The 18,962-nt window shown below is 42.5% G+C and overlaps 1 protein-coding gene across 1 annotated transcript in view; it reads right to left on the bottom strand.

Annotated features, from left to right (window-relative positions):
• The window catches only part of VAV3 (vav guanine nucleotide exchange factor 3), a 358,407-nt gene extending 340,025 nt beyond the window's left edge, over window positions 1–18,382 (bottom strand). The window contains exon 1 of the mRNA XM_053891674.1: window positions 17,988–18,382. Coding sequence (XP_053747649.1) covers window positions 17,988–18,191 — 204 coding nt within the window. The 5' untranslated portion in view covers window positions 18,192–18,382. The remainder of the gene's footprint in view (window positions 1–17,987) is intronic.
• Between the last annotated feature and the right edge of the window lie 580 nt (window positions 18,383–18,962).

Raw genomic sequence — 18,962 nt, 5'->3', positions numbered from 1 at the left:
TTAGGTTTTTAAAAAGCTCCTTGGAAAACATTTCAATATTTAATTTCACAGAGCAATTTGAAATCACAAAGGCTTTTAATTATACCTAAAATTCTTCTCTCCTGTGTTTATTCTAATAAGTTACTATACATTTATTGCTAATAAATTACATTATTTATACATTCCTCAAGATTTACTGAGCATTACATGCTGGGTATTGTGTTCATCCCCAGGAATTCAGCAGTGAATAAATCTAAGTGGGCTCTGCCATCATGAGGCTTAGGTCTAGCAGGAACATCAATTCCTGAAACAAATATTTCTAAGGATGATAAGCTGAATAAATGGAGATATTGTGAGGTGGCTACCTGCATCCCATCTTACAGATGAGAAAACAGATTTAGTGAGATTAGTTTGCTCAGAGCCATCCAAGCAAATAAATAAGAATCAAACCTAAAGGATACCAAAGTCCTTGTTTTTAACCAAGACTTCAGGAATCTTCCTTTATGTCAGTTAGAAATATTTTTCTGCTAACCATCTGGCAGCATATTAACAAGAGCTGAAAAAATGTTTATAACTTTTGACATAGAAGATTCATTTTAGCTGAAAGCAATAACCCAAAATTAGGAAACAATCTATACAAAGACCACTGTAATCATGCTACCTATAAAAGGTAAGAACTGGGGTGCCTGGGTGACTCAGTCAGGCATCTGACTCTTGGTTTTGGGTCAAGTCATGATCTCACAGTTCGTGGGTTCGAGCCCTACATCAGGCTCTGTGCCTACTTGGGATTCTTTCTCTCCCCTCTCTCTGCCCCTACCCCACCCTCTCGCTCTCTCTAAATAAACTTTAAAAAATTTTTTTTTAATAAAAATAGAAGACAAGAACTGGAAGTAATCCAAGTGACTGACTACAGAAACAGGGAGTATATCAAGTGGACTATTCATTGTTTTCACAACTGCATACTATTTCATTAGCACTTCCTATGTGATCCTGAGAAAATTACTCAGTCTTTTCTACAATTCTCCAGCTATAATTATTATATTCTCTTAATGGATCGCTCAACTATCTACAGAAACAAACATAATACTACCTATAATTGTATTTAGTGGAAGCACTATCCTTGCCACTTTCTGATTAAGAGTTTATAATGTGCAAAGCTGAGAGGCAGGAACTTGTTGAAGATTATCTCATCTAATCCTCAAAACAACCTACAGTATAGATCATGTTATTCTCTGGAGGCCACTAAGGGAAGGGAGAAATGAAAGGGCCTACCCTAGATCATACAGTTTATTAGTAGCACACACAATATTTTAACTGTAAAGCCAGTAACTTTAACTGTAAAGTTCCTTTCAGTACACAACGCCAATCCCTGCTTATCACGGAGAAATATCAAGGTTCAGAGAAACTGAGCCCAAAGAGGCTCAGAGGTCACAAAGCTAATTAGTGACAGAGCCAGGATTTGAATCCAAGTCTCCCAATTCCTGGTAGAGTGTTTTCTCTTTTTAACAGCACAGCAGTCAAATATGAAATCACCAACAGGGAGATGAAATTGTGTAGGTTAAATTATTTTTAAAGTCCTAATATTCTAAGGGCTTTAGTTTCTATTAGCCTAAATAAAATATCTGAAGATAGAATACAACAGAAGAGAAAAATTTGCCAGAGACCAGCAAGATGTTATTTCAAAAGGACTGTGGGAAAAGCCCTGTACCACACAAAGACTCGATTCGGTGGGAGAAGGAAAGAATCCCACATTATCACTAAGTGCCTACCATGCCCCCAGGGCGATGCCATTTTGCCTCGGAGTGCATTTGCCCTCCAAAACACTATGCAGGAGGGATCATCCCTATTTCACAAGCAAGAAAACGAAGATGCTGAGAGATTAAGGGATTTGCCTGCAGTTGCTCAACTAGTGGGGTGTGATTTGAACTCAGTCCTGTCTGATGCTAAAGTCCATGTTTTTTCAATACACCATGCTGCCTGCCACTGCAAGACAATTGGCGGGGTGTGAATTATATTTTTTTGCATCCTGTGATTAAGATGAGGGACAATCTGGCATTCTTGCTCAACCAATATTAAAGTTGGTGGCAGGGATTCATTAGTTATTCAATAGTCATTCATAGGAGCTCTCACTCTGTGCCAGGTACTAAGCTAAGAACAAAGCTGAAGAGCAAATGGACTGCAATTTCACGGAACTCATGATTTAGGAGAAATAACTTGTTTTGGTGTTGCCAAAAATATTTGTATTCCTGGGAATTTGAAACACCATTATCTGGCTTAAAAGATCAAAACCTCAATTCTTAGGAACTGAGTGTGTGTGGTTCAGTTTCTGGATGATGGAGGTTTACTCCTTTAAGCAACAGATCTCATTTCACAATTTTTATTATTTATAATTGACCATTGAATAACAGGGGTTTGAAGTACATGGGTCCACTTACATGCAGATTTTGTGAATACATGTATGTATAGCACTGTATTTTCCTTATGATTTTCTTAACATTTTTTTCTCTAGCTTACTTTACTGTACGAATATAGTATGATACATATGTGTTAATCAACAGGAGGGCTTATGATCAACAGGCTATTAGTGGTTAAGTTTTTGGGAAGTCAAAAGTTATACACAGATTTTCAACTGCACAGGGGTGATGGTGGGGGGGGGGGGGTGTCAATGCCCTAACTCCCGTGTTGTTCAAGAGTCAACTGTAATCATTTTTCAATGCTTTGTCAATTCTTCTAGGACATTCTGAGCTCCAAAATCTGAGACCTTGTATCCCCATCCCCACGGATTCCCCTATACTACTGTATTCATGGGATGGATGGATAGAGGAAGGTAGAGGGCAAAGCAGAGACAGCTGAATACAAGACATTAAGACCTTTATAATAAGTACTTCACATAAATTCTAAATTCAAGCATTTTCCAATTTTCCCCAATTTTTTTTTTAATGATTAACATAATTTAAACTTCTCTCGAGGGTGCAGCTGGGTGGCTGTCGGTTAAGGGTCTCTTGACTTCTGCTCGGGTCACGATCTTGTGGTTTGTGAGTTTGAGCCCCATGTCAGGCTCCATGCTAACAGTACAGAGACTGCTTGGGATTCTCTCTCCTCTCTCTCTCTCTCTCTCTCTCTCTCTCTCTCTGCCCCTCCCCTGCTGGTGCTAGCTCCCTCTCTGTCAAAATAAATCAACACTTTAAAAATAAATACACAAACAAACTTCCCTTGAGGGCCTGGGTCTTAAGTATTCTAAGAAAAGTAATGCCCTGTTATTCAGGAAACCAGGTAACCTTGGGCAAATCATTGCACAAATCAGAGGCCTGAGACAGCCAATTTTTAAAACCAAGGCGCAGAGCTAAAATTACCTCTAAGGACTTTTCCAGCTCCATAATTGTAGAACTCTTTGAACAATACAATCAGTTGCTATAATGGTCCATTCAAACAGGACCATCCTTCCCCACAGCCTAGTGCAGTATGTGGGCTACTTTGGCAGGATTCTCCATAGTCCAAGATTAATATAGTTTTTGAGTTGAGTCCATGGTTTATGGTTTTTTACTACTGTCCATTTAACTTTCAGCTGTTCCTCCTCATTTTAACTTGCAACATGTAATCTTCTTGGATTTATTAAAAAAAAAAAAAACAGGCTTAAAATAAAAATAAAAAACAGGCTTAATGAAAAGGAATGGCATATTTATTGAGTACCTAAGTGCCAAACACCAAATGTGCATTACTATAATTAATTTTATCCCTAAAACACTGCAAAAAGGAAAAAATGTAGAGAAGATCAGAGTGGTTAGGTTGACCAAGATTATAAGTGGAACAGCTAGGACCCAAAGCCAGGCTGCTGCATTCAAGGCCCAGGTGCTTTTCACTACACAACGCTACCTCACAGGTTTATTAGAATAGTTGGGGCGCCTGGGTGGCTCAGTCGGTTGAGCGGCCGACTTCAGCTCAGGTCATGATCTCGCGGTCCGTGAGGGCTGTGAGTTCAGGCCCCGCGTCGGGCTCTGTGCTGACAGCTCAGAGCCTGGAGCCGGTTTCGGATTCTGTGTCTCCCTCTCTCTGACCCTCCCCTGTTCATGCTCTGTCTCGAAGACAAATATTAAAAAAAAATTTTTTTTTAAATTAAAAAAAAAAAAAAGAAAGAAAAGAATAGTGTGTAAATGAAAAGTCCTTAGTCTTCAAGTCAGAATCTAGGAACCCTCTAATGGGTAGCGTAAATGAAGTTTAACGTATTGCATTTACATGGAATATAAGAAATCTATTTGATCTCTTCTCTAGAGAGGTGAGGGTATTATTACTATTAAACACATTTTTTCCACTTATTTATTTAAAACCCAGCAAGGCTTTAGGTGATGCCACATGGGCAAGCTTGTCAAATAGCTTAGGGCTAGCTCGATAGGTGAGAAGTTAATTCATGTGCATCATGGAAACTGGTGAACCATTTTTTTTAAACATGGAAGGAAAAAAAAAAAAAAACAGATCCTTTACCAAATTTCTCGTTACTCTTCACTATGGTCATTAAATGGAACTATATATTCAGAAAGATGGAAATTTAATAAGGATTTAACCATCAGAGCTACCACAAAAATACTCCCAAGAGTCCATCTTCACATTTTAGAATTTACAGGTATGAAATGGATGTTAACCACAATTATGACACTCTCCCCTTAAATGGGGTCTCTGGAAGCACCCAAATTTTCCACGTTAGTGCTCATCCTGAACTCCGGAGATTACAACTCCTGCTTCTTCCTTACTGAGGAACTGCTATATTCTACTGAATCCCCAAGTACAGTTTACAGGAAAACACAAGGTTTTATTTTCAAGTACTCTGTCATTATAAATAATCTCAACTCAAGCATTTCTTGTGTTGCTGACCATGGCCTAAGCTTACTAACTTCCTTTGGCCAACAAATACCTTTTCACATATGAAGGTCAAATGCCAGGGAATTTAATACTTTTCTGCCAAATCTACATTTTGTAGTATCAGTAAGTAGCAGAATTATCCTTTCTCTGTCAGGCACCGCACACATGATTAAGTTATATTAATTAACCCCCACCCCCCCCCCAACCCCCTTGTAAAAAAAGGCTTGCAAATAGCAGGTGCTGTAAGCTGGCTGCAAGAGGGGACAGGCAGCCTTGTTGCCACTGGGAAGTGAAAAAGGTGACAGGTTTCTGGTTCACTGGTGGATGTTCACTCGAGCACACCACTGGGGTCTGGAGACCACAAACCAAGAAGAGTAGGTCTAGCATGCAGTGCCCAATTTCTCAGAATCAAAGTTTTCATAACACCCAGTCCTCTCTGGGCTTCTAACTTATTAAACACACACTCTTCAAGACCCAAAACTAACTCCCAAGAAAGCAGCAATAATTTGTAAAGTTTGGGACAGTTGCTACTTCTAGTAACAGTGGTCACCATCATGGGGAGTAAATGGGACAGACTGAGGATAAGACTCAGGAAGACTGGTAATGATAAAAATCAAGTGAACTTGCAGGGACTGAGGGAGAGTTGGGGACTCAATGTCTGGGATTTAGAGAGCTGGAGCCTCACTGGGGGGAATAAGAAGCCTAGAGGATCACAGAAGGCACTGCAAAGAGGTGACGTACACAGCAGCTGGTGCAGTGAGGCTGGGCAGTAAAAACCCACTGGTGAGCAAGCTTCTCCAACAGCTCTCTTCAGCTTAGAGGCAAGAGCAGGAAAGCCAGTGGAGGAGGGCACTGCAGGGTGGGGGTCACCAGCGCATGTGACATCACAGAAGGTGAAGGGAACTGGGGATGAAAGTAGAACGTATTGGAGCAGGACTCAGGAACACGCAGCTAAGAACAAATGGATCAAGGAAGGAAGAGGTATCAGTCAACTAAAGAGCACTGGGAGGATACTGAATGGTACACTAGGTATGAGGGAGTGAGAGGTAAGCAAGTCAGGAGCTTCCAGACAGAGCAAGAACAGGCTTTGGACATGGCTTTAGATGCCTATTATGCAATCTGACTATAGTCTACTCCCTCAATGTTTTGATATTCAAGAGAATAGTCCATCATCTGATATTCCAGGCCACACACCAAAGTCCTATGACTTAATATCTTCCTGCCAGGTGCAAATGGTGCAACCATATTCCAGTATGAATGCTATGGAGGATATTCCATCACTGCTCAGAGTAACTGTCCTCTTGGGGACATCACTGAGGTCTGAATGTCTTTGCACATTCTTCGTCTCACACACACTCTCCCCACTCCGTTTCTCAAGCCTTCTTCCTCTCCTGTAACCACTCAGGTCTCTGTCCTCTTCCTGGTCTCATCTCGCTCACCCAGCTGCATGCACTTCTGCACCTGCCTTGCAGCATCCGATGACTTACTTTATCCTCTCTGCATTCTTGCAAGACCTGACTCCAAGGTCAAATCTACTTTCTTCCAGCCCTACAAAAGCACAAAGTTCCTAGGATTTAGCTTTAGGACTCCAGTGTCCTGCACATAGGAGGTACTGGACAAATGTCTGTGGAAAGGACAGAAATATCTTGAGCCATGCAAACACATGAACATGTCATTCCCTGCACATCAGCAAAATTAACAATGCATCCAAGAGAGCATTACCCCCTACCAAGCATTTGCTGTGCTCATTCACTGTAACTCCGGTCTCCCATCCCACCCCCTGTTTTATAAGGGCATGTCTGAAGTAAAATCCATGCTGTACAGACTAAAAGCCACATAGGATCAGGGACTGAGTTTTATTTACCTTTAAGTTCTCTGTTTCTACTACAAAACCTAATATTTAGTAGACAAATTGATGACTTAATGAACTCATATGCACAAATTCCCATAAAAACAAAACCAAACTAAGAGCTATGAAATTACCAAAAAGCAAATAATTGTGAAGTAATCTGACTCTAAAATAAATGAAAACCGGTTTCACTATTCTAGATGTTTCTGTTCTAAATGTAGTAAATTTCAGTGCAAAATAATACAATGTAATTTTGTACTTGCAGGGCAAGCCTTGCTTTTTCCAAGCATTTTCCTAGTCATTTCCTCATGCAATTCACCATCTAACCACTCAGCTTGGTAGCAGGAATGGGAAACTTCACTGCATTTGGAATTAGGACAATTGGACTCAAGTCCTGTCTTCACCACTTCCTGTCTGTGTGACCTTGAGAAAAGTCCTTTATCCAGTACACATTTCAATTTCCTTCTCTGTAGAGCGGTGATAAGATCTTGTTCTTCCTGGCTCTTAGACTTAGGAGGATCAAGGATGTGGGAGAGGAAGAAGGAAATAAAATCTTGCTGAATACCTACTATGCCCCAAGCATTTTACAAATATTATTTCTCACCACAACCCTGCAAGTAGGTTTTACTATTTCTTGCCTTTAATATGAGAAATTGGAGACTCAACAACTAAAATAATTTTCCCAAATTTATCAAGTGCCAGAGCTGGGATTCAAACATATCTGTCTTGTCCCAAAGCTCTCTTCATGAAATTATAATGCCTCCTTAATGAGCTCTAAACATGTATAAAAAAATTTTTAGCTGCTCTTCAGCATATTACTGATATGTCAGTATTTACTGTTCTTGCTGTAAGTATGGAAGGCAGAGAAAAAGAAAAGCAGGTATTTGGTAAGGCCACATGTTAGAGACAGAGCTGGGCCTCTCATTCAGGTCTCCTGACTCCTGGCCTAAAGCCTTTTCATTAAACCATATTGCCCCCATGCTCCCAGGAAAAGGCTGCTGACATTAGTGCACACAGTCATGATGCTTGTTTATTCAAGCCAGCTGTTACTGATCTATTTTGAGACAAGTACTTTGAAAATCATGGAAGGTGAGTATCAAGTGTTTCATTGACCATTCCATATTAATTGACCCTTTAGAGAACTCCCATGTGAGTAGCATATCCTGCTGGTTTCCTGTTAAGCAAGCAACTCAAAGGCTAACTACAATTCTTGCAACACATATTTTGAAAGCACACTCAGAGAGCAGTACAAAATACAATTCTAAAATAATTTTATACAAAAAAATTATCTACTTTTCTGTTCATGGTTCTGTCCACTAAATGCTGAAGATTGGGGGAAGGCAGAATGCAAACTTGCGACTAGCCTTAATATAATGCAGGATCTGTGTTAACAGTTGGGGGGGGGGGGCAGGGGGTAATAGAGTATTCTAAATAACTGCTAATAGGTGTGAATTTACAAGAATGGTTATAATAATGAAAGGGAGAAAAGACAACCATTTGAAAGCATGTCATTTAAAACAATGGTGTTCCTGCTGCCCAGGGAAATAAACATAGGCATGCAAAATACCACATGCTCAGGACCAGGTGTCACCAGGCACAGTATTAAAAGGCCAAAAAAGACCAGCTACACTCATCCTCCTGCTCTCTCATTACCTTTCCTCAGTTTTTCTACCTGATTTTATTTCCTTTCACCATCTATACCTATCAGAGGTCTATCTCCCATTTTACACTGCTTAGGATGACAACTGTATAAAATTAACCAGTTGATATTCAATACCCTGAAACCAAAACTATTACTCAATAACTAGTATAGAGATACTATTATTGATAACCACAAAACCAATCTGAGAACATTCCTCCAAGCAAAGGCTACAAAAGAACAATGGAGGGGGGTGTCGGTTCACTGCAATTCACATTCATATGTACCAATAGCCTTACTAAAGGAATTCAGTTTGCTTTAAACATTCTAATTCTAATCTTGTCTTCACCACAAGACTGTTCAACAACTACCTGTTAGAATAAGTTACTAAACTCTTAGCCTTGGAGAGTAGCTACCTCATGAAGATAAGTGATTGTTTCACATTGGTGTGACAAGGAGATATTTCATGGAAGGTGTAAACACGCTGCCTTGTATGTTTCTGCAGAAGTAGTAGTGACAATCATAGTAAAAATCATTCAAATTTATTGAGTATTTGTTATGTGCCAGTCACAGAGCTAATTCATTCATTCAGCCCTTACAGCGACAGTAGGGGGCAGGTTCCTGTATTATGCCTCTTTTAGAAATGAGGAAGCAGAAGAACAGACAGGTCTAGACACTTTCTTTAAGTCACTCAGGTGGTAACTCATGAAACAATGTTATCTGTTATTAGTAATGTCACTCAATGAACACCCGTTTTGGTTTTTTTTTTAATGTTTATTATTTAGTTTTGAGTGAGAGAGAGAGAGAGAGAGAGAGAGAGCGCTCATGGGTGGGGGAGGGTTAGAGAGAGAAGGAGATACAGAATCAGAACGAGGCTCCAGGCTCTGAGCTGTCAGCACAGAGCCCAACACGAGGCTCAAACCCACAGACCGTGAGATCATGACTTGAGCTGAAGTCAGACGCTTAACTGACTGAGCCACCCAGGTGCCCCACACGTTTTTGATTTTTAATGACACAGTGCCAAGTACATCTTATTAAAGATGTATAGATATATTTGAAAAGGTAGTAAACAAAGTCATCATTTCCCATCCATCCATGAATTTACTTTATGCCTATTTGGGTGTATCATGTATGAGTCCTGGTGTCAATTTCTAGAGATGTACATAAATGAATAAGCCTATGGCAGCCTCAAGCAGGTCACAGCCTGGAAAGGGCCACAAAATACTGCAAGATGGTACAAGGAGGGCTATGCTCCACCTGTGTACACTATACAGTGGGGCACAAAGCAGCAGGTGATCAGCCAGGGGGACTCTTGAATGGAATCTTCAATCACACAAATAAGGGCATTTCAAGCAGAGAAATGGGCACATGCAGTAACCCAGGACATTTAACAGCACAGTTCATTTGAGAAGCCACAAAAAGTTTACAAGTACAGAGTGGAAGAAAACTTTGAGAGGTGGAGCAGGATTAGACGACAGGTCCTTGCATGCTTACTAAGGAATCTGGATGTTATCCCATTGTCCATAAGGAATCATTGGACAGTTATAAGGAGGTTGACTGACCACTTGCCCCAGTAGTTCAGGTAAACCCTAGGAAACCTCGGTCACTCTCCATCATCACACCCAATATCCAAGCAAGCTTTTGCAGCTCCACCTTGAAAATACATTCTGAATCAAATGAGGGAAATAACAGCACATGTGCATTCAAATGGAAAGGTTCAGCAGAGAACTGAAGATGCAGGAAAGTATGGGGACAGAGTGATCAAGGGACTGACCATGGCTGTGGGAACGCTGATAATCTGCCCATAGAACATGAGAGAAAGCCCCATCTATAGGCACAGATGCAAGAACCTGAGAATCTGAGGAAGCGATCCTCTGTTTTCTCAGTTGAGCAGGAAGCAAGGTCACCAGAAGAGAGGGAAAAGTGGAGACAAAGGTGAACGGGTTTCCACAAGAAAAGGTACCAAGGAGGTGGGAGGATGGGCAAAATGGGTGAAAGGGAGTGGGAGATACAGACTTGCACTTGTGAAAGGGGTAAGTCACAGGGATGAGATGAGAGGTATAGTATAGGGAATATAGTCAATGGCATTGTAATAATGTTGTATGGTGACAGATGGTGGGTACACTTGTGGCAAGCACAACATAGTGTACAGACTTGTCCAATTACTATGTTGTACACATGAAATTAATTTAACTGTGTGTCAACTACAATTAAAAGAAGGAAAAAAAAAAAGGTACAAGTGGTCATCTGGGTGAGTCGAAAAGTGAATGGTCTAGGGCAGTTCCCAAACTTTTTGGTCCCAGGATGTTATTACACTGGCCATTATTGATCAGCCTCAGCAGCTTCTGTTCGTGGGGGTCACATCTATCAACATTTAACATATTAGAATCTTCAACTGAGAAATCTTTAAAGTATCTACAAGCCCATAATCCATGGTCCACCTCAGCAATGACATCAGTGGCGTCATGCAGCCTTTGAAAAACTCCACTATACACCTGCGAGAAAATTAGAGAAAAGGCAAATCATGTCTTAATTATAAAAAAGACGTTTAACCTTACGGAACTCCTAGAGTTATCTATGGCCCTGCCAGGAGTCCCCAGACCGTCCTTTGAGAACATCTGGTCTAGAGCACTGGGTAAAGCTGGGTAGCCTAGGTGCCTGCTGTGGTTAGGGATGATGAATTTAAAGTGAGAATAGTCTGAGTGATACAGGTTTTTCCTCCATCAGATCCAGCACCCAAGTTGCAGGCAGGAGTAAGTGGAGAGCTGGATTTAACCAGGGTTGCACTTTACTCAAATGAGTACTGCAAATCAAGAGAAACTGGTATCATAATGGCTGCAGTATTTAAAATCAGGAGGAAGGAAATGAAGACATGAAGGCAGGGAAGAGGTGGCAGGAGCTCAAAAGCTTGTTGGAGTTTCGGTATTAGAATAAGCCAGAAAGAAAAGAGTAGTAGGAGAATATGACACTTGACACTGAGAATACAAAAGGTAACTATTAATAGTTTCTAACTCATCATTTAAAACTGAATGTACTCCCTCTCCCTCTGAAATCTGTACCTCCTCTATATTACCCTCCCTTCCAAATCCCCCCAGAAAGAGAGGCTCATCCTAGATACTCCTGACTCTCACTGCATTGAAGAGTCCCCAAAGCCTTGTCCATTCCAACTCTCCATCATGTCCATCTTTTTGTCCTTCTCTAGCCTTCCTGTCCTGCCCTTTCTCTGCCACGGCATTCACCAGCCCCTCCCTCCCCTGACTGAACTTCAGCAGCAGCCCTGTTCATGCCCAGTTCTGCTCCATCAAGCTCACCCTTCACTCTGCTGGGGGTGAACTTTGCACAATGAAGTTCATCATGTGATTGTCCGCACTCCATCCATGAAATGATTGTACCAACAGAGGTGGAGGTGTCAAACAGGCAGGTACAGGCTATGTGAATTTGGAGTCCATCGAGGTACGAAAAGTAGGTAACACTACAGTGACATGACAGGATACAGGAAAGAGAGTATGAACAAAGACAATGAAAGAGGCAACTCAAATTTCCTCAGAATGTTTAAAGAGAAACCAGCAAAGGAAACAGGAGATATTAAGTCATGAGAGAATGAGGAAATGTGTAGTGTGGTGGTAATCAAGGGAGTTTCAGAAGCAGCAGAAAAGGCCATGTTAAATGCCATAGAGAGTTTTAGAAAAATAATTTTGAAAAGGGTTGTATTTGAAAATGAGGAAATTGGTATCCACACTGAATCAAAACTGCATTACAAACATGATATAATTTTCCCCACCAAAAAAAAAAAACAAAAAACAAAAACAAAAACAAAAAAAACACCAAACTACTTTCCCATTTTCCTCACCCTGGTAGGCATGGGATTATACCTCACCACCAATAATGTCTCAGCATTTTAATCCTTTATCTCAGGCTCTGGTTCCTAGAGAGCCCAGGTTAAGCCATCAAGTATCCTACAGAACCAGTCCTTAAGATGCCTTAATATGCCTTAACATTGGTATCAAGTTTAGCATTATGCTGACAGATTATCCAAAAGAATAATCTAACAAATGGCAAAGAGGTTAGTGACTTCTGTTAAGCCATGACATTATTTTGAACTGATTGACCAAAACCGTAATAGAGCACAGCACTCTTTTTGGACAACGAACGCCATTTTTCCTCCCTTCAGTATAACCCAATCATCTTCACACAGCACCATCTGGGGGGAGTATAGGCATGTGTTTGGAATGTACACCTTAATGCTAAAACTAACATAATCATGGTTTTTCAAACTATGTACAGTTATGTATAGCAAAAATAGAGTTCTCTTTGCCTTTTTTGAAAAAGTAGGAACAGCATTAAAACCCAACTGCAGGTTAATAACCTGGAAGGAAATCCTGGGGACAATACTAGTATACTCTTTTAGAAATGCTGTATCACCAACACTTGATGCTCAGAGATTAAAAAAAAAAAAAAAAGAAAGAAAAAAGAAAACAATGACTGAGAGGAAATGGGGATATGGTATTCAGAAGAGGAGCAATCAAGACTTCCATATGATAAAATTTATCTAAATCTAAAAGAGCTCTTTTAATAGGTATAGAATTAAAATTCTACTGGACAAGAAAATAACCCTCTAGATCTCTTTTCCCTAAAAGCCACCACCGTAGCAACAATACTCCTGGAGAGGGGTATAGCCCTCTGTACTGATCATCTCCTCCTACCTGTTCTCCAATGGGGTGTTTGCCCATCACACACCAAATCTGTTTCTCTCAAATCACCAAAATATTTCATTTGACAGTCCATCTTCCATCCTTGTTTTACTTCATCTATCAGCAGCATTGACATGTCTGCTCACTCTGTCTCCCAGGAACACTTTATTTGCTTGGTTTCCTGAAACCACACTCTGCCGACTTCCCTCCTGCCTCATGGCCATTCTCTCTCAGCTCCTTTTTGGTTCTCATCTTTCTACCCTTGACACACGGGTAGGCCCAATAGCTTATTCCTTTGACCTCTTCTTTCTAAACACTACTTTTTGGGTGATTTCATCCAATCTCATGATTTTGAATACCACCTATACCCGACTCCAAAATTCACGTCTACATTCCCAACTTCTCCACTGCCTGCTCAGTCTCTCCACCTACATGTCTACAGGGCATTTCAAACATAACTAACTCCAAGTCTCCCCCCTCCTCGAACATCCACCCAGAGCTATCCTAGCTCTAGTTTTCCCCATCTCAGTAATAGCAACTCCCTCTTTCCAATTTCTTAAGCCAAAATTCTGGAGTCATTCTTGGCTCCTCCCTTCTCATACACATAATCTGGTTCCATCAATAAACTCCTAGGGCACCTGAATGGCTCAGTTAAGTGTTCAACTCTTGATTTCGGCTCCGGTCATGTTCTCATGGTCATGAGACTGAACCCTGCACCAGGCTCTCTGTTAAGTATGGAGCCTGCTTAAGATTCTTTCTCTGCCCCTCTCCCCCACCCACACTCTAAGATAAATAAACATTAAAAAAATAAAATAAACTACTGCCCCTCCCTTCAGAATATATCCAGAACTTACTTATTTGTCACCATCTGCCCTGCTATCACTCTGGTCAGAATTGCCGTCATCTCTTGCTAAAGTGACTATATGAACCTGACAGCTTCCATTCTTGCTGTTCTACAGCACAGTGGCCAGAGTGACCCTGTTCAAAGGTAAGTCAGGTCAGGGGACTTCCCACTTCAGAGTGAAAGTCAAAGTCCTTACAATGACACATTAGGCTTAAAAAGCTGGCTCCTGTTTTCTCTGACCTCATCGTGACCACTCTTTCCCACACTCTCCTCCAGTCACAATGGCCTTGCTTTTCCTCCAGTATACCCACCATTTAATTGACCTCAGGACCTTTGCACTTGGTATTCCCTTGCCAGGCATATTCTTCTTTCAAAACATCCATATTCCTACATTCCTTCATTCTCTTCAGGTCCCTGCTCACCTGTTACCCCCTCAGAGAAGCCTTTCTTGACTACCTTCTAAAAAAAAAAAAAAAAAAAAAAAAAAAAAAAAAAAATCAAATGATATTTTGCTCTAGTCCCTTACTTGGTTGAAATCTCTCCATATGACATACCATATAGCCATTTCATTCTTTATTGTCCATCTCCCCCACTAAAATATAAATCCTTTCAGGGCGGGGATTTTGTGGTATTTGTTTATTGCTCCAAGCCAGTATCTACAACAGTTCCTAGGACACAGAACCAGATATTTGTTGAAAGAACCCTGGAAGCCTGAATAATTCATTTTAAGACAATTCAAAGTCTACCCATACCATACACAAATGGTCAGTAAATTCAAATATATTATCATCCCAAGACATAGAATAAAGAAAAATTTTAAATTACAAAACAGTAGGATTAAGATAATCTCATTGATAGATCTCGGGGCCCCTGGGGGGCTCAGTCAATTAAGCATCCAACCCTTGGTTTCAGCTCAGGTCATGATCTCATGGTTTGTGAATTCAATCCCCACATCAGGCACAGAGCCTGCTCGGGATTCTCTCTTTCCCTCTGCTCCCTCCCCTGTGTTCTCTCTCTAAAACAAAGAAAAATGAAAAATATATACATATATTTATATGTATTTTTGAACTGAAAAAGATCCTCCTCCTCCTCCTAATATAGCAAGACTAAAAAGACGGGTAGCCCAGCCAGGAAGAACAACTGGAGACTGGGATCCCATTTATATTCTATTTTGAAGGATTATTAATTTAAGACCTCAAGATTCAAACATATAATTGAGCAGTTATTTGCAGGGTTTTTTAATGCAAACAAGGCAGAAGGCTAACAAGAGAATGGAAGAAATCGCACTCATTGGAGATAAATACTCTTATCAAAAGGGGCTACTCACTGTATAGCCTGTTACAGGATAATTAAAAACAGCCAATAAGCAAAACATCAACAGACTAAAATTCCCTTTGTCAACATCTGTTCATCACAGTCTCAAATGCGACAAAACTCTGAGGTGAGACTTTATAGTTATTTCCTGGCTTGGAAGATCATGTGCTATAAAGAAATTCAAATTAATATCATCTTCAACAGAACCTAAATCAGGTGGACAGAAGGACTCGTAGACACTAGAAATGGCAAAAGCCTTTATAGTAATGACATCTCTAAATTCAGAAGAATAAAGTCTGATGGGATGCAGGTCAGGATTTCACTGGGTTACCAGGTTATTTACCATACCATGAATACTGCTGATGGGGTAGGAGCCTTAGAACCAGAAGCAGCTAGAAAGACAGAAGTTAGATCCAGAAATAGAGAGGTCTGCCCAAAGGGGTTTATGGACCTCACAATTGTTTTAAATTTTTCATTATAACCTTCTAACTCTTTATATGACAATAGCAAAAAAACAAGAAAATGTTTTAATTTTACTACTAGTGAACACCTATAGGTGAGCACTGTAGGCATGTTAAATAGATCACCTTGTTTAATGAAACCGTTAATAAGTGTCACTTAAGGATTTAACAACAATCTGTATAATACAGACTCAGCTGTTCAGCCACCTTCTCTCTCTGCAAAGTGGTCAAGAACCAAGAAGGAAGCCACAACAGACATCACCATATTCAGGCAGTAGCCTCCCAGGGTTCACTTTTGAGAAAAGCCCTCACTCGCAGGACATTACAGAGGAAACTGCATTGAATTTGGAACCAGAAAGCTCAGGGCTGGACAGACTTAAGAATCCAAAAGCAAAATAGCCTAAGGAAAGCCATTTAGCTGTTTACCTCATTATAACCCAGTAGCTTATCTGATAGCACAGTGCTGTAATTCCTTTACAGGGCAAGGATCCCGATGTGTTCACTGTGGTACCCCCAGTAGGGATTTCAGTTCTCAGAGCATCATCTGTGCTCCATTTTCATTAGTGATACTTACAATGATTATCCTCAGTCACCAAAAATTTATATTACAAATATATTCTACAAAGACCAAAATCACATTTGAAAATATTTTCATCCATTGTTAACAATCAAATAAAGGTTAGAAGATCAAAAGAGGGAGATTCTCAGCTGCCCAGAGAGATTGATTATGGAGAACTTATTGAACAGCCCCTGAGGGTTCCAGGAAACTGAAGTTTCAGGAAGTGCACACAATACTGTATTCCCTGCTGGTGGGCCAAGCCATCCTGACCCACACTGCCTCCTGAGGCTACTGGCCAGGTGGAAAATAGTGATCTGTAAACTCGATAGCCAAGTGCAGCTCCAGTAGAACTTTGCTCAGAATAACAACTTCCAGCTTAATGAAAATGTCTGTTAACCCCTTAACAGGATATCCAGAATTGAGACAACTTTGAAGAGGTCCATAGAGTTAGCAATCACCACCCAGGATTATGGGAAAGTATGAAATAATTTATCTACTTCTGAAATCATATGGTTCTCACCACTTACAAGCCTGTTTTGTCTTGGGGACTGCTAACCAGCTGACTGAAGGCAGATAGGATAGGCAAGGAATATAGAATTTGGGGTGCAGAGGGCCCCTGATGAAACACCGACATCAAGAAGAAGAGATGAATGTGTGTGCTCTAACTTTAAATCCACAATTATTTAATCTTATGAGTCAATTATACTGTAAAAGGCACTGTTCTAGTTGCTAAGTGGTTGAGACTATCATTCAGGAATAGTGATAAAATGTCATGGAAGGGGGCTCCTCCTCCCTGTTAAGTTGAACGTGGTTTTTTATATAATGGGAAAAAGCAAAGAGATGTGCTGAACCGTGTTCAAGATCTGTACGCATGGAAACTTTCTGACGGGACCAAAAAAAAAAAAAAACTACTATTCCTCTGAGCCGTGACTTTTGAGTGGACTCGGACGCATGCAGCCTTCCAGAGTTGTTTTTAACCCCTCGAAGAGGCACCGCCAGGCAAAGCTCCAGCCACAGGAGCCAAGCGTGCACCAACCACACCACCTGAGCAAGCACCGAACGAAGGAAAAGCAGAAGGTCTTAGCGAAACTTGTTTCCTGTCGCCGCTGAGAGGCTGGACTCGCTCCTTCTCACATGGCTTCGAAGAAGCTGTAAACACCACCTCTCTGGCCAGCTGGCCACAAGCTCCGGGGGCTTTCGGGAGCAACCGCTGCACGGTGCTCCCTTTTCCTCCCTTTGACCAGTGTCATTCCCGTACAGATAACGGTACCGGAACGCCCTCCACTTCCTAGAGTCATCATTTATGTCATGGTTCCTCTTTCAAGAAAACATGGGGACGACACGCAAAGCAAAAGAACAGAATAAGAGCAAAATCACCCCCATCATCTCCCTGTATCCCTCTCCATTGTTACTATAAAAGAGCTGGAGCAAATTCCTTTTGTTGTCCTACACGCACACACACACGCACGCGCACACACACACACACACACACATACACACACAAAAGTAGGTGAAGGGCACCCTAAGACAGTTTATTTTTTCCCGCCTCGCAGAAAGCCTTTACGAAATCCTCATCACCGTCTCCGGACGCAGGACTTCAGCATTCAGCTGAAGACCTAAACCACCCAAACCATTCCAGGCCAAGGTACAAAAAGCCGAAGCGGTTCCCAAAGCAGAAGGCTGGGAGGCAGGGCAAGCTGAGCGCACCTAGACGTTTGCATTTACACAAAGAAATTAGCCGGATGATTAATGGGAGATGCCGGCTGGAGGCGGAGGCGCCCGCGCCGGCTTCCTTACCTGGGACATCTGCGGCCTCAGGTTGATCTCCTTCAGGTTGATGGAGTGCGCCCGGAGGTTGTTGAGCAGCTGGCAGAGCAGGACTCCATCGCGAAGGGTCTGCGCCAGGTCAAACACCTGCGCCGAGTCCCAGGTCACCCGGTGGTTGGCCGGCAGCACCTTGCAGTGGATGAGCCACTGCGCGCACTGCTTCCAGGGCTCCATGCCCGACGGCTCCGGGACACGGCCCGGCCGGGGCAGGCGGCGAGGATGGGGCCGCCGCCGCCGCGGTTCCTCCGCGCCCCGCCGACGCCAGCCGCGGCCCGCCGCTGCCCTGCGGGGGTGCGGGGAAGCAGGCGCCGCGGCGGGCGGGTCGGGGGCTCCGCGCGGGGCTCGGCTCCAGTCCCGGCCCGGCTCCTCCGCCGCCCAGCCGCCGCTGCAGCTAGTCCCGCGCGCTCTCCGTGCGCCCCGGCCGGCTCGGCGGCGGCGGCGCACAGGCTTCCGACTCGCGAGCCCGGCGCCCGGCGACTGAGCATGCCCAGCGCGCCGGCCGCTCTCGCTGCCGTCTGCGAGTCCCAAGAGGCGCGGTGGGAGAGCGCCGCCGCCCCGGCCTGGGGTCTGTGCCCGCGGCGGGAAGGGGGCCGCCCAGCGCCCCCGCCCACTAAGAGCCCGCAGGTGTTCAGGGAGTTTTCCCTCGGGCTGGCTTCCCAGTTTGGGGAGAGTGGGGCTGAACACTAATACAGAGGGGTCTCCTACTGAGACCCCTCGATGGCGACAGCAAATTTTTTAAAGGGTCCGAGGGGAGTAAAGGATTAATTGTGGCCCCTGGACTCCCCGGAGAAACGAAAAAAGGGCCCAAAGCATCTTGAGAGCGCAGTGCTTAAAGTTTTAGAGATCGTCACCCCTCACCCCTTTCTGTTCTAGCCCCTGAATTCTCTTCCTAAAGATAATTACTGTTTCTCCAAGTTAGTTGCTGGTAAGGATGTTTTGGCACCT

Source organism: Panthera pardus, unplaced genomic scaffold (assembly GCF_024362965.1).
Source record: "Panthera pardus isolate Hobbes unplaced genomic scaffold, ASM2436296v1 HiC_scaffold_11, whole genome shotgun sequence".
In the NCBI taxonomy this organism is placed as follows: Eukaryota; Metazoa; Chordata; class Mammalia; order Carnivora; family Felidae; genus Panthera; species Panthera pardus.
Note: the sequence above shows the minus strand (reverse complement) of the source record. Positions and strands in the feature narration are given on the sequence as shown.